A 14,755-nucleotide genomic window follows, 5' to 3' on the forward strand; every position below is an offset into this window, starting at 1 on the left:
AGGTGTTCACTGATTGCTTTGCATGTTCTACTAAGCTCTCCGTGAAGGTTTAGAAATAGCTTCTGCACACCTACACCTACTGAGACGCTGTTCTGTTCCATGCGACCACGTTTCTTAAACAAAAGGACTTTTTTTGAGTGTGTGCGTGTTGTTGTTTTTTCCTTAGCTCGACGATCTTAAGTTAACAGAAAGGAGAGGAGGAATGCCAGGGAATAGCAGCTCCCACCCCCCACCCCGCTCAAATGAAGTGTTTAACATTGTGTTCAGCAGAAATCTGTGCTCCTGGGACAAGGCATTCTGACTGTGATAAATAGAGCGGAGTTGAGTGACAAGTTTGCACACGCTTGAAATTTTTGCAATTGTATAACACTAAACAAATAGAGACTTCTCTTTATTTTAATAGGCCTGGAGTGTGCTGGGAGGGAGGGAGGAAAGGCCCCCACCCCAAGATTCTCTGTGCAACTGTTTACTCTGGGTAATGGAAAAGGAATCAAATGGAGGTGCCTAATGGGTTTGCTAGGGGGGTCCTGCAAGAGGCTAAATACAACTACTGACTGTTGTGTTTTCGTGCTCCTTCTCTTTTGGTTTAAAGAACAAGAAGAGGAGCATGGAATATGCTCTGCTCAGGTGACTGTTGGGGAGAGTGAAAGCCTCAGTGGTTAAAGAGAAGCCAAACAAAACAAATCCGTAACTAATTTTAAGTTCAGCATCATAGGCAGGCAATCTGGAAGTAAAACAAATATTCTATCCTCTGCTTTATGTTGTTTCCCTTGGATTTATGTTTATCATTATAACTATTTTTGAACATTTCAAAACTCAAGTGTGTGTGCGCATGCAGTATACAATTTTATATAATGCATCTAAGGACAGAGGCGGCTGCGGAGAAGCCTTTGCCATAATGAAAGAAACGGGGCAAAAGAGTCTGGGGTGCAGCGGTAAATGGAAAATCTGGTGCAGCTTTTGAAAAGTCAAGACAAATCAGAAAAGAAAAAAACCCTTAAGGCTGCAACCCTATGCACTCTTACCGGGGAGTAAGCCCCACTAAGTATAAAAGGTAAAGGTAAAGGGACCCCTGACCATTAGGTCCAGTCGTGACCGACTCTGGGGTTGCGCGCTCATCTCGCATTATTGGCCGATGGAGCCGGCGTATAGCTTCCAGGTCATGTGGCCAGCATGACAAAGCCGCTTCTGGCAAACCAGAGCAGCACATGGAAACGCCGTTTACCTTCCCGCTGTAGCGGTTCCTATTTATCTACTGGCATTTTGATGTGCTTTCGAACTGCTAGGTTGGCAGGAGCTGGGACCAAGCAACGGGAGCTCACCCCGTCACAGGGATTCGAACCGCTGACCTTCTGATCAGCAAGCCCTAGGCTCAGTGGTTTAGCCCACAGCGCCACCTGGGTCTAAGTATAATGGGACTTAATTCTGAGTAAAATATGCATAGAGTCAGGTCGCACAGCTGCAAGCTGTAAATACTTACTTGGGAGTAGGTCCCATTGAACACAGAAGGACTTACTTGTGGGCACACACACATAGGATTGGTCTGCAAATTTAAAAAATAAAATTGGAGGGGCCAAAATTCAATAGATGCCAATAAATGTTCTTATCTTTATATATCGGATGCAGGACAGTATGTGTTTATGTATACAGACAGACAGACATATATTTTCACCTGCATCCAATGAAGTGGACTCTAGCCCCTGTAAGTGAATGCCATAATGACTTCTGTTCATCTTTAACATTCCATGAGTCTCCTTGCCATTACTCTGAATAGCTTATGTACTTCTATGCATACCTATCTGACAATATTCCACTGAATTCAATGGGCTTTACTTGGCGTGTACATGTATAGATTGCACTGGAACAGAGTCGGTCTTTGAGCAACACCATTCGATTTCACAATGAAATATCTGTTTATACTTTACCGTTAAATATTTATATTGTTAGATGTTAAGTTTTGATTAGGTTTGGTTTCACTGTGTTTGTCATTTGATGACATAATATTAACTTTTTTGCTTTGTATTCGAGAATATATATGGCACGTTAAAATATGTGGTTTGGTTCAATCAAACTTCATATTCTCATTTTTTAATTAACAATTGTTTCTTCGGGTATCATTGTAGGTTTATGAAAATAATGATGGCATTGCATTTTGTTTGCCAACTATGCAGGGAACATTTATCAATGGGTGGTTACATGCATCTAATAAATAATAATATCAAACCAACAAATTTGTTCTATGCACTTTTTTTTTTAAACTAATTAATAGCCAAAATCAAATCCACCCAAATTCAGATAGTTGCACAGTATCTTGTACATGCCTGCTCAGAAGTAAGCTTTATCGGGTTCAATGGGACTTGCCCCCAGGTAAATGAAAATCCCAGACTTCTGAACTGCCGTTCGTTGGATTGCCCTTTTAAGGCCTTACACGGTGCAAATAACACAGTCACGATTGGCTCCAGATTAAAGTATTCATCATACCTGATATAAATATTTTAAAAAACCACAATTCCCCACCCTCTGGGCTCTGTCTGAAATTGATAGGATCATTGACACCCAGGGAATATTTATTTATTTATTTATTTGTAATATCATAAGAAAGCATCAAAGCGGTTTACGATAATATCTATGTATAATGAAAACACACAACAAATTTAAAATTAGAGACCAACTATCATTCAGCTGACTATCATGGAATTAAGATCTTAATTGCTTAATTGCTCTTAATTGCCCGGTGGAATAGCAAAAAAAAAAAAAAGTACTTTGCAGGCATTTGAAAGTTGGAGGTGCCTGCAGAGTCTCTGCTTGCAGGGAATTCCATCGTTCTGTACTTAAAAGGAACTCTGAAATGTTTTGCTCAGGCACACAGGGACAATATATCAACCACTAGAATCCCAGGGCAGTATGGGTTATGTGTTCGGGTGCCCTCTCTTTAAATTGCAATTCAACAGGTCTTTGAGTCATTCTCCCCAAAGGCTTGAACTAAATGCACGAGGCCCTCCATGCAATTGGCAACCCTGTGGCTGGCTTTTAAAGCGTAAATCGCAGAGGCTGGAGTGAGGGAGGGCGATTTGGAATGGGACTCCAGAAGGCAGGTGGAGGGAGGGTGTGATCCAGATTCATTCACCTCCTGCTCGGGAGCCTGGTTCCCCTTTCCAGCATTTTTTGATAGTGGTCTCTCATCCCTGCAGAGCAGAAGAATTCTGTGTGCCTAATACAGAAAGCTTTGCTTGTGGAAACCTGTTTTGAATCTCAGGCGCATTGAGGCCACTGGATAGAAACTACTGGATTGAGGAAGAGGCAGTGAGCCCCACTTGCTTAAATGGGATAAACAGCCTATTGTGAAGTTTGCCACCTGAGCAAGTAAGTGCTTGGGGTGGTTTCTGCAACCGTGGGCATTAGCAGCAAAACCCCAGAAGAATAACCTGATCAGCCCTGCAGAAGGGAAATAAAGAAGAAGAAGCTTCCTCCCTCTGAAGCTCTGCTAGTAACTCAGACGCTTTCTCTTTTGTGAGCAAGATGTTTTTCTTGTAAGACTATAAACCAGACTGGCAAATCTCCAGGCACTGTGTCTCGACTAGTCAGTGGATCTGGCTGTTAATCACATCTAATTTAAGGCTCCTTTGCATCACACCACTTAAAGCCAAGTGCACACTTAGAGCTTCGTGTGGGAGGGCGGAATCCCTAACTCTTACTACGGCTGTCCCTTGTTCCAACAAAGTGACTTGTGGCGCTTGAACAAAGCATTATTGGCCCTACCATTAGGAAGAGTGAGAGATCCTCTTTTTCCACGTGGAGAAGGGCCACAGCTCAGTGGCAGAGCATCTGCTTTGCCAGCAGAAGGTCCCAGGTTTAATCCCCAGCCTCTCCAGGTAGGGGCGCACATTTGCCTCTGCTGTGGGCAGTTGGGAATCTGGGGAAGGGCCAAAGCTCAATGATGGAGTCAGTGGCGTCGCAATGGGGGGGCAGGGGAGCAAGAGCAGCCATTGCGTCGCTGCAGCCGCATGTGGAGGATCCTCTGTTCGCAGCTGCAGCCGCAAGCAGAGGATCCCGGCACCGTCTGTACAGCGCTGGAGCAGTGCCGCCGGCAAACTGCTAAGTACAGCACATGCGCGGTGTCGCTATGTACGGTGCACGCGTCATACGTAGTGATGCCGCACATGCGCCCTATGTAGTAACGCCCCGCCCCAGGTGTCACGATGCCTTCATTCACCCCTGGATGGAGCAGGCGCTTTGCTTGCAGAAGGTCCCAGTTAAAAAAAGGATCTCAGGTAGCAAATGATGGGAAAGATCTCTCCCTCTCTGCCTGAAACCCCAGAGAGCCACTACCAGTAAGGACAGACAGTCTAGGGCTACATGAACAAAGAGTCTGACTTGTCCTAGATTCAATCCATGGCATCTCCAGGTAGGGCTGGGAGAGACCCACTGCCAGGCAGTGTAGTAATTCTGAGCTTGATGGACCGATGGTTTGGCTCATTATAAGGCAGCTTCCTGTGCTACTGTGTGGTGGATGCTTCAGGGAGCAATGCCAGGGGTCAGTGAGGAGGTGTTGGGGGACACTGTTGTGTGTGTGCCAAGCATGGCAAGTCCTGCACCTGCTAAGTTAAGCCACCCTGTGATGCAGTAGACATTGTCCTGTTTCCTGCATTGAAGATTCAGCTTTCAGTCTATAAAGTGGAATTGGGGGTGGGTAGGTGATATTGTCCTTCATGTCAGGTGACAAATTTCCTTGGGCTAGCCCTGCATGGTGCTGGAGAGATAACCTGATATAGAATCACAGAATTGTAGAGTTGGCTGGGACCCTGAGGTTCATCTCATCCAACCTTCTGCAATGCAGGAATCTCAGCTAAAGCATCCATGACAGATGCCCACCCAACGTCTATGGCTCCTGGGATGTTCCCCCAGATGCCCTGGGATTGCATCCTATCATGACCGCTCCTCTGGAATTTGTCCAAAGCCTTGCTGCATTTAGACTGAAGGTCTGTGTAATCCAGTCTTTTTCTTTCTTTCTCAGAGAGCCAGCCAGATTCACCCAAGAACCCCACAAGCAGAACATGAGGGCATTTGCCCTCTCCTGAAGTTGCTCCCCAGTGACTAGTATACTTGGAGGTAAAGGTAAAGGGGACCCCTGACCATAAGGTCCAGTCATGACCGACTCTGGGGTTGCGCACTCATCTCGCATTATTGGCCAAGGGAGCCGGCGTATAGCTTCCAGGTCATGTGGCCAGCATGACAAAGCCGCTTCTGGCAAACCAGAGCAGCACATGGAAACGCCGTTTACCTTCCCACTGTAGTGGTTCCTATTTATCTACTTGCATTTTGAGGTGCTTTCGAACTGCTAGGTTGGCAGGAGCTGGGACCAAGCAACGGGAGCTCACCCCGTCACAGGGATTCGAACCTCCGACCTTCTGATCAGCAAGCCCTAGGCTCAGAGGTTTAACCACAGCGCCACCTGGGTCCCTTATGCTTGGAGGTAGCAATGTGTATATATGCCATGGCTAGTAGCAACTGATAGTCTTGTCCTCTGCTATGAATACCGGTTGCTGGGAATCATTCAAAAGTAGGGAGAAGGCTACTGCACTCATTTCCTGCTTGCTGGCTTCCCATTGTGCATCTGTTTAGCCACTGCATCTAGATGAATCTGCAGTAGGCCATTGGGATTTCAGGCCAGGGACATTCCCAGATCTACCTGGTTGGACCTGGGACCTTCTGTATACAATGTTGTCAGCTTACTACTGAGCTAGGGACCTTCTCTGTCCTTAGGTTGAATTTTTAAATCTACCATAACAAGCCACAGCTGCACTGAATTCAGGAGGTTTCCAACCATTGTGATAAAGACTCACCTTTCTCGGTCCCATTCTGATGCACAGGGGAAGATACTGGATTTCTAGACCTGGCAAAAGCACTCATGAGAGGAAGGGCTCCAGGCCGGTGATTCCTGGGCCTAATATGGGAGAAAAGAGTGAACAGAGTTTAGACTTTTCAAAGGAATAATGGGCTCTGAATATAGGGCTGCCAGACTCAATAGAGGACAGGACTTCTGTGCCTTTAATTGCCCTGCTCTCTTTTGAGTCTGGAAACCTTAAAGAGAAACCAGCAGACCCTTTGTTTAATTTCCAAGCAAAGGGTCTGCTGGTTTCTCTTTAAGGTTTCCCCGACTCAAAAGACAGCAGGGCAATTAAAGGCACAGAAGTCCTGTCCTCTACTGAGTCTGGCAACCCTATCTGAATAATGAATACACACAGCAAGATGTTATGTGAATAATCCAGCCAGCCAAGCAACCAACCCAACTCTCCAAGACACAATCTAAATAAGGCTTCCCAAATCTCAGCACCCCGGATTTTCCTTGAAGTTGAGGTAGCGCTCCAGATGTTGTTGGTCTCCAGCTCCCATCAGTCCGAGTCCAAGGTAGCATAACCAAATGTGGTGGGAGCTGTCATCTAAGGACATCTGGAGGTTCCCCATTGCTGAGGTGCATCTACCCTTGCTCTCTACACCAGGGACATGCTTGAATCCAAACCAAGGATGAACCTGGATCTTGGCAGAGGAAGGGAAGAAAAACATCCTTACCAGTCTTCTGGATCACAGTCCCGGAATCCTTTTGCAAAAGGGTTGCTGGCAATCTTTAGCTGGGTTATCTGAAGAGAGAGGTGCAAGGAAAGCAAAGACATCAAGAGCCATTAAGGAACAACAATGTCACACTAACCAAGAGGGTGGAATCCCCAGGCCCTCAAGAGGGCAAGTTGCTCTGTTTTATCCTATATCAATTGTTCCAAAGCATGCCACACCATAAAGTCAGGGATGAGGAACATGTTGGACTCCGGTTTCCATCAGCCCAATCTAGCATGGTCAATGATCAGGGTTGGTGCGAGTTGTAGTCCGTACCAGCATCCTCAATAGGACCATAGGTTCCCCACTTCTGTTTTACACTGAATATGCAAGGAATTGACCCTGGGGCCTTCTGTATGCAAAGCTATTTATGAGCCACTGTCAGTTCCCTCAGTGAAACTGGCTGAATGTTGGGCACAAAACCCGCTCAAAGAACTAACACTCAGAAAGCACATAGGGTTTGTTTATTTGCGGTTCCCTTTATTCTGAGCACATTTTGATCATGGCATGGTTTTCCTTCTCCACTCCTAAATAAAAGATTTTTTTGTACCTTTTAAGAGAGAACGCTGAATAGGATCCACCCCAGTCTGGTATGCATAGGGCACTTGAAATCCACATTGGTTTTCATGCCAGAGAGTTGGGCACTTATGCATCTTGCTCCAACTAATGGGATTTAAGCACTTTTAGTTATGGCTGTATTGTTGCAGCCTGAAGATGTACAGCACACCAAGTACAGTATGCCTGTGGTGTGTGTGTGTGTGTGTGTGTGTGTGTGTCCAGGATTGGGAGGGGAATGTACAGTACTGGGTTACCCAATAAGCAGTCTAAGCATGTGATATGGGCACCAGCAAAGCAGGGACACAGGAAAAAAACGAGTTGGGTGTGTGTGTGTTTTAAAAAAGAATTTGACATGGAGGAGGAGGAGAAGGAAGGAAGGAAGGAAGGAAGGAAGGAAGGAAGGAAGGAAGGAAGGAAGGAAGGAAGGAAAACAGCAGCAGAAGTATGGAGTATCATACAAACACAGATCAAAATAATGCAAGGGAATCAGATTCTGTCTTGTGTTGCAATAAATCCTTGTTTTCTTATTGTAATGTATTCTTGTGAGCTATACGTACATGATTCGTTTTTCTTTCATGTGTATGTAATAATTAAGTTCGCTTTTGTATGTGAACCGAATCACATTTCTCCCCTCCCCCCCAACCCCTAATACTGGGTCCCCTTTTTGGTCCTGGCACCAGGGATGTTTTGAAAATTGTTACAGGCAAATTCTCCCTCTATGCCTTGGAAGTTCAACCATACAGCTGCTCCCAAATGCAAAATTGTATTGTGTGCTAACACCAATTTGGGGCACCAGGGAAAGGCAGCCCCCCCCCCAACATACATTGATCTGTCTGAAATGCAAATAAACTTGAAAGAAGACGTCACTTCATACGCCTCCCCCCACCCCCCACCCTACTCTGCCAAGCAGCTTCCCCCATCACATCACCACAAGAGCAATCCTGTATTTGTTTCATTCACCAGGGAGAAAGACAGGGCATTCTCTACACCCCCCTCCACCCACCCCCATATTTAAGCGAATCCAAGGATAAAGTATGTGATTGTGAGTTTCCGGAATGGGTTGAAAAACAAACTTTAAGCCCCTCAGTGACAGTTCCAGCCTTAGAGGTCAAACTGATAGAAAGCAGAAGAGAAGGAGCAGCTGTCCGAAGCCATCAGATAAATGCCAGTCGGGAGGTGGGGGGCTGAGAAGTCTCTTAAAGGCACCGCACTTGGCTCCCATGAAGGTTATTTTCAGATGTTGTCAGAACAGCAATTGCGGAACCTCTCCCCCTCTGCCCACCCACCCCCCCGTGCCTGCTTCACTTCTGATCTTATTATTTTTAGGGGGGAAATGAAAAATCACAGGCCCAAAGTTCCATATTCTTTAACAGTATGAGTAATACTACTCTTGTTTCTTAGAATCGAGCAATAAACAAAAAGTCTACCAGCAGCAATACAGGTTTACACACACACACACACACAGGCAAATTGTTGCATTTGCAGATCAAATTGGATCCATGGGTGCAGAGGGACTTCCAGCTGTGTGGTCCTACAAACGCCTGTTCAGAAGTAAGTCCCACTGAGTTCTGTGGGGCTTGCCCACAGGTTCGTACGTACGGGGTTGCAGCACAACAGATCAATCCTGTGCATGCTTGCTCAGAAATAAGTCCCACTGTGTTCAATGGGGCTTGCTCCCAGGCAAGCATGCTTCAGGACTGTCTGCAAAGTATTGATGCACAGGATTCATGGTCATCAGTTGCAACCTCATGTGATGCTGCAGTGGCAAAAGGTAGATATTCAGCCCAACTGTCTCGATACTGTTTTACACATCCTAATTTCTCTACAGAGAAAACACTTCCGTATAGGAAAAGGGGTGAAGCCTGCGTTTCTCTTCCAAACTAAGCAATACGGGCCGCTAATCCATTAATGGTTGGGATGGGAAGACCATTTAAAATGGATTCTCAGATTCAAGGTGCCTTTGAGGTAGTTAATGTGTTCATTGGCTGGTTATCAGTTAAACCAACGGCTTATGGACCACATCAATATTTATTTTGGCAAGGAAGTGGGTATTTATATAAAAAAGTGAATCTCACACATAGATACCCCCCCTTGAAGGAACCCCAGAATCGATATTCTAGTCTGTACTTCAGATATGCAACTCAATGTTTTATGCCATATTGAGTTCTATGGCTCAGCAGAGCAAGTCCAGATAAAACAGAGACCTCCCCTAAGAGGAGTTTTTTTGGCTCACCAATTCTTATGTACTGTATTTGTACCACCTTGGTGGTGTGTTTCCTGTAGTACCTCAGACACTGCTTGAGGCTTAGGTTTATACAAGCTGTGATGTCTCACTGACGTTCAGGAGATTTTTGTGGGAGGAGGTTTTCTTTAAGGCAAAACCTGGAACCCTTGCCAGCTTGGGGGGGGGGGGGAGATAATACTTCAAGGCCTCCCAGGGTGATCAAATTCCTTCAGAAACCAAGGGACCGGCTTAGCAGATGAACTGCTGCAAGCAGAAAGAGGAGGAGGGCAGCTCCCTAGGCAGTCTATGCAACTTGCTTTGAGACTCAAAAAGCTGAGTGCAGATTATTCAGCCAGAGAACTTTGTCAACCCTGTAGAAAGAGTTGAGTTAAACAAAAAGCAATGGGCTGACTCTCACAGTCATTACTGATCCTTCTCTCAGTAGCTCTGGTGATGGGCTTGTCTGCACTACAAACACAATCCAGTTTCAAACCTGTTCTCATCTATCATGGTTTCCCCTTGCTGCAAGGGGACACTGTGAATTAGGGCATTATGAAGTTGCTGCAAATTCTCTACAAGTGCCCCTCATCTTTTTGTACATCGTTCTGTACTCATAGGTAGAAAGACTCGGTAGTAGTACTTTGATAAACCCAAATTCAAGTTTCTTTCCAGTCTAGTTTTATTAAACTCAGTGGTGTAAGCTGTTTCCTGTTGTTGTGATTTTAAGATTATGAACTCAGGAGCTGTAATGTCAAGAAGGAGACCTGGGGTCTTATCTAGTGCTAATCCTACTCAGAGCTGACCCATTGCAAATACAGTAATAGGCATGGCTATGGCCAACTGATATCCATTGATTTTCATGAGTCTAATCTGAGAACAGTTTCTTACAACTCACAGTCTGTGCAATTAGCTTGGAGTTGGTGGTGGGGCTATAAAGTATTGCCATTTTGGAAGGCACCCCAAGGCGCATCTAGTCCACCCCCCTGCAACGCAGGAACCACAACTAAAGAAGCTCTGGCAGATGGCCATCCAACTTCTGTTTAAAAACCTATAGTGAAGGGGAGTCCACAACTTTTCGAGGCCATCAGTTCCACTGCCAAACAGCTCTTATCGTCAGAAAGTTCTTCCTAATGTTTTGTCACAGTCTCCATTCTTGCCGTTTGAATACATTGGTTCAGGTGCTACCCTCCGTAACAGCAGAAAGCAAGCTTGCTCTATTTGTGTTTAAGAGATGTTATCACTGATCCTAACAATATTTACAGTGTGTGCAACAGAAACAACATCTAAGTGAGCATGCTGGGGAGATGTCTGAACTGGATGGGTCGAAGCGCTGTTTGTGGTTTGTGAATGGAAGTTATTAACGGCTGTTCTTACTAAATCACTGCTAAATTGGACCGGTGTTCTAAGCTGAAATCCAGCAATTCACAGTTGCTATATTTCCCAAAGACCTCCATTCAGAGCCATGGGATTATCTAGGGAGCATGACACATATGTGAAACATGTAGTACAAATATGCATCCATTGCTATATTAAAGGTAAAGGGACCCCTGACCATTAGGTCCAGTCATGACCGACTCTGGGGTTGTGGTGCTCATCTCGTGTTATTGGCCAAGGGAGCCAGCGTACAGCTTCCAGGTCATGTGGCCAGCATGACTAAGCCGCTTCTGGCAAACCAGAGCAGCACACAGAAACACCGTTTACCTTCCCGCTATAGCAGTACCTAACTACTTGCACTTTGACGTGCTTTCAAACTGCTAGGTTGGCAGGAGCTGGGACTGAGCAACGGGAGCTCACCCCGTTGCGGGGATTCGAACTGCCGACCTTCTGATCGGCAAGCCCTAGGCTCTGTGGTTTAACCCACAGTGCCACCCGCGTCCCTTGCGGTGACTAAAAAAAACAGAGATATGAAAGTCTAAAAGCCATCAGAGCAGCTGAAGAAGCTGGAAGCTGGAACGTTTTGGTTTAGGACTTTAATCTGTTTTGTTAACAAATGTATGGTTTTAGGGATTTAGCTGCATCTTTCCATGATCCAGAGCAAACAAGTGCTGTTTTATGCTTTACGAATTGTAGTTATACCACTGCAATATTTTAGAGTTGGACTTTCTCATCTTAATTTGCTTTAGGATCAAGCCAAGGGAGGAAATGCTCCAGGTGTGCTAGACTAGCCACTTTTGCTTCACAACTCTATTTAGGGCCATATTTTTATAGCTACTGCTTACTGAGTCACTTCAACAGGATCTATGTCAAAACCACTATTGCCTTTGAAGTGGGTAGGAATATACCTTTTGCTTTTAATCCACATTGCTAATCTGCAAATCACCTCTTTTCCTTGGCCTTTGACACCTGAGATGCCTATTTTTTTTGTAAGGATCCACCCTAATTTTTGTGATTGTGTTGAATTGATTTTTTTTTTCAAAAAAATGTTGCATTTTAAATTGTTGTAACCAGCCCTGGGACCTGAGTGAAGGGCAGATGACAAAATAAAATATAACAACAACAACAACAACAACAACAACAACAATTTCCTGTGGTGTTCAAAAGCAAAGCAAATGTGGCCAATTGGCCAAACTATGCAGGAGGAGTCCCATGGACTGCAAGAAGATCAAACCTATCCATTCTGAAGTTAATCAGCCCTGAGTGCTCACTGGAAGGACAGATCGTGAAGCTGAGGCTCCAATACTTTGGCCACCTCATGAGAAGAGAAGAATCCTTGGAAAAGACCCTGATGTTGGGAAAGATTGAGGGCACAAGGAGAAGGGGACGACAGAGGACGAGATGGTTGGACAATGTTCTCGAAGCTACCAACATGAGTTTGACCAAACTGCAGGAGGCAGTGGAAGACAGGAGTGCCTGGTGTGCTCTGGTCCATGGGGTCCCGAAGAGTCGGACACGACTAAACGACTAAACAACAACAACGCAGGAGGAAATTGCATTCACAGGACCCTGCTGGTGGGTAGAAGGGTGGGGGCTCTTTTGCTGATTCATCCCAAATCTTCCTCCTGCAACCCCCTGGTTCTACCAAAAAGGGGGGAGAGGGGGAAACCAACCCCTTTTAACTAGTATCATAGGGCTTATTTGTAGCATATCTGTCCCTCTTCCTCCTTCTGAATATGTCTTTCTCAAGGAATACTTATGCTGTGCTTTGATAATCATTTCCTCTCTCTAGGGAAATTTTTTTGGGGGGGGCACAGATTTCTTACAAAATACATAGCCCTTCCACTAAACCAATTGCTGAGGTATTTAGGGGAGTCCCTGTTAGTGCTCCCCCATGGCTCAGATGCAGGACTTGGATCTACGAGGAGCCGTGCATTCAGTACCGAGCGGCCAATTTTATGCAACTCCCTTCTCGATGAGGTCAGACAGACCCCTTCTGTGTTGAGTTTCCAGCGCCTCCTGAAGATTTTATTTTTTCCATTCTAGCACTCATTTGTGATCGTATGATTTTAACCGCTGTCCATTTTCATTGTATTGCATCCCTTGCATGCCGCTTAGAGATTACTGTAGCTAAGCAATATCAAACCCGTCCAAACAAATCAATAAGAAACTGCAATCCAACTGAGTTATAACTCAGAGCAGACCCACTGAAATGGGTAAACTTGAGTTAGTCATGTCCATTAATTTCAATGCATCCAATTTGAGTAGGATACAACCCAATATTAATAGGAAGCCCAGTAAATATTAATAGGAAGCAGGTAAAAATTTGTTGTGTAGACACATTTTCCCCTTCTCTCTTGCATTTTCCTTTCTCCAGAGGCAATTCACACTCGACAGGAACCACAAAGCTCCCTTGAAGTTTGGCAGTTATGAGTGTGGAGGGCCCAGAGGCACAGAAATGTTTTTAAATGGCAGTGACAAGTTATATCAGGCACCCCCAAACTTCGGCCCTCCAGATGTTTTGGACTACAATTCCCATCTTCCCCGACCACTGGTCCTGTTAGCTAGGGATCATGGGAGTTGTAGGCCAAAACATCTGGAGGGCCGCAGTTTGGGGATGCCTGAGTTATATAATCTCAGGCTGCACCCCTTTACCCACTTTACCTGGGAATAAGCCCCACTGAACTCAAGTAGACTTACTTCTGAGTATGCATGTACTGTATATTCCTGCGTATAAGACTACTTTTTAAACCAGGAAAATCTTCTCAAAAGTCAGGGGTCGTCTTATATGCCGGGTTGTATTTCTTATACAGCGAGTATATCCCAAACTCTATATTTTAACTGGAAAAGTTGGGAGTTGTCTTATACGCCCAATCATCTTATACGCCGGAATGTACGGTGTGTGTATATAGCATGGCACTGTTAACATCTCTGCATTTTACGAAACTGATTGAATAATAATTTCTGAATTATTTTAACTGCCTTGGATGACGAGCTTGTTATACTCAAAATGTGCTGGGCATAATACCTGCTTAGAGGTCTGTTTTATATATACATTAAAGTAATTATAGTAGTAATAGTAGGAGGAGAAATTGGAGAGCACTTGCAAAGGTAATTTCCTTTAGTGCCTTTTTAGGCTTGCCTCCTTGGGGTTTTTTTGGGGGGGGAGGGGGGAGATTAGTTCTAGAGCCCAACTTATGCAATGCATTTCATAGATTTCTTCCTAAGGAGTCTGCAAGCAATTTTTGCATCTCAACCAGTTTGATCCCATCTGCGTAGTCTCATCACATCTGAGCTGATTTAACTGGGGACACGTCACCTTAAAGCACTTTATGGATAGTTGTTTTGTGGCTGGTGGGTTTTTTTTAAAAAAAAAACTATCAGTTGATTGACCGCTCTTAACAATGTCTCTCTCTCTCTCTCCTGCCTTCTCCTTTCCGGCTCTCCATCCATCATGTGGCTCGAAGAGAAGGTTGGGAAGGGTGCTTTTTATTTTCTTTCTTTCTTCCTTTCTTTTGCTGATAAATGAAGTACTGGACGGAAGGTTTGTGTCTCAATAATGAACTCCAGATACTCACCCGATGGTTCTGGTAGGCGGTCACTGCAGTGAAGCGGGTCTCCTCGAAGACAAAGGTCTTATAGTTCTCTTCCGCGTATTTCTCGCTGTCTTTCCTAGGATCCACGTAGACCACGTGGAAGCGGGGCTGGTATCTGTGCATGGAGTTCAAAATGATCTGGATGATAAAATGAGCAAGGGAGATCATAACTGAGTCATTCTATGACACCAAGACGGAATGCAGAGAGGCAAAGGAGGGTCCCACGCAGGAAACTGACAGTGGTGCCAATCAGTGAAAGGTTTTGGGGAAGACGTCTGGGCCCCTGCTTGATAGGAAATCCCGTCCCGTCCCCCCAGCACAGCAGAGTTGGTGTCTTACCATATTTTGAAGTATGTGAAGCAATTAACATTCCCATCTGAAAAGGCCATAACCC

The 14,755-nt window shown here is 45.1% G+C and overlaps 1 protein-coding gene across 1 annotated transcript in view; it reads right to left on the reverse strand.

The window, feature by feature from the left end:
• The window catches only part of TBX1 (T-box transcription factor 1), a 44,860-nt gene that overhangs the window by 8,669 nt on the left and 21,436 nt on the right, over positions 1-14,755 (reverse strand). Inside the window, 3 exon segments of the mRNA XM_060269996.1 lie at positions 5,844-5,944; positions 6,571-6,638; positions 14,344-14,499. Coding sequence (XP_060125979.1) covers positions 5,844-5,944; positions 6,571-6,638; positions 14,344-14,499 — 325 coding nt within the window.

The sequence above is a fragment of the Zootoca vivipara genome, chromosome 17 (assembly GCF_963506605.1).
Source record: "Zootoca vivipara chromosome 17, rZooViv1.1, whole genome shotgun sequence".
NCBI lineage: Eukaryota > Metazoa > Chordata > Lepidosauria > Squamata > Lacertidae > Zootoca > Zootoca vivipara.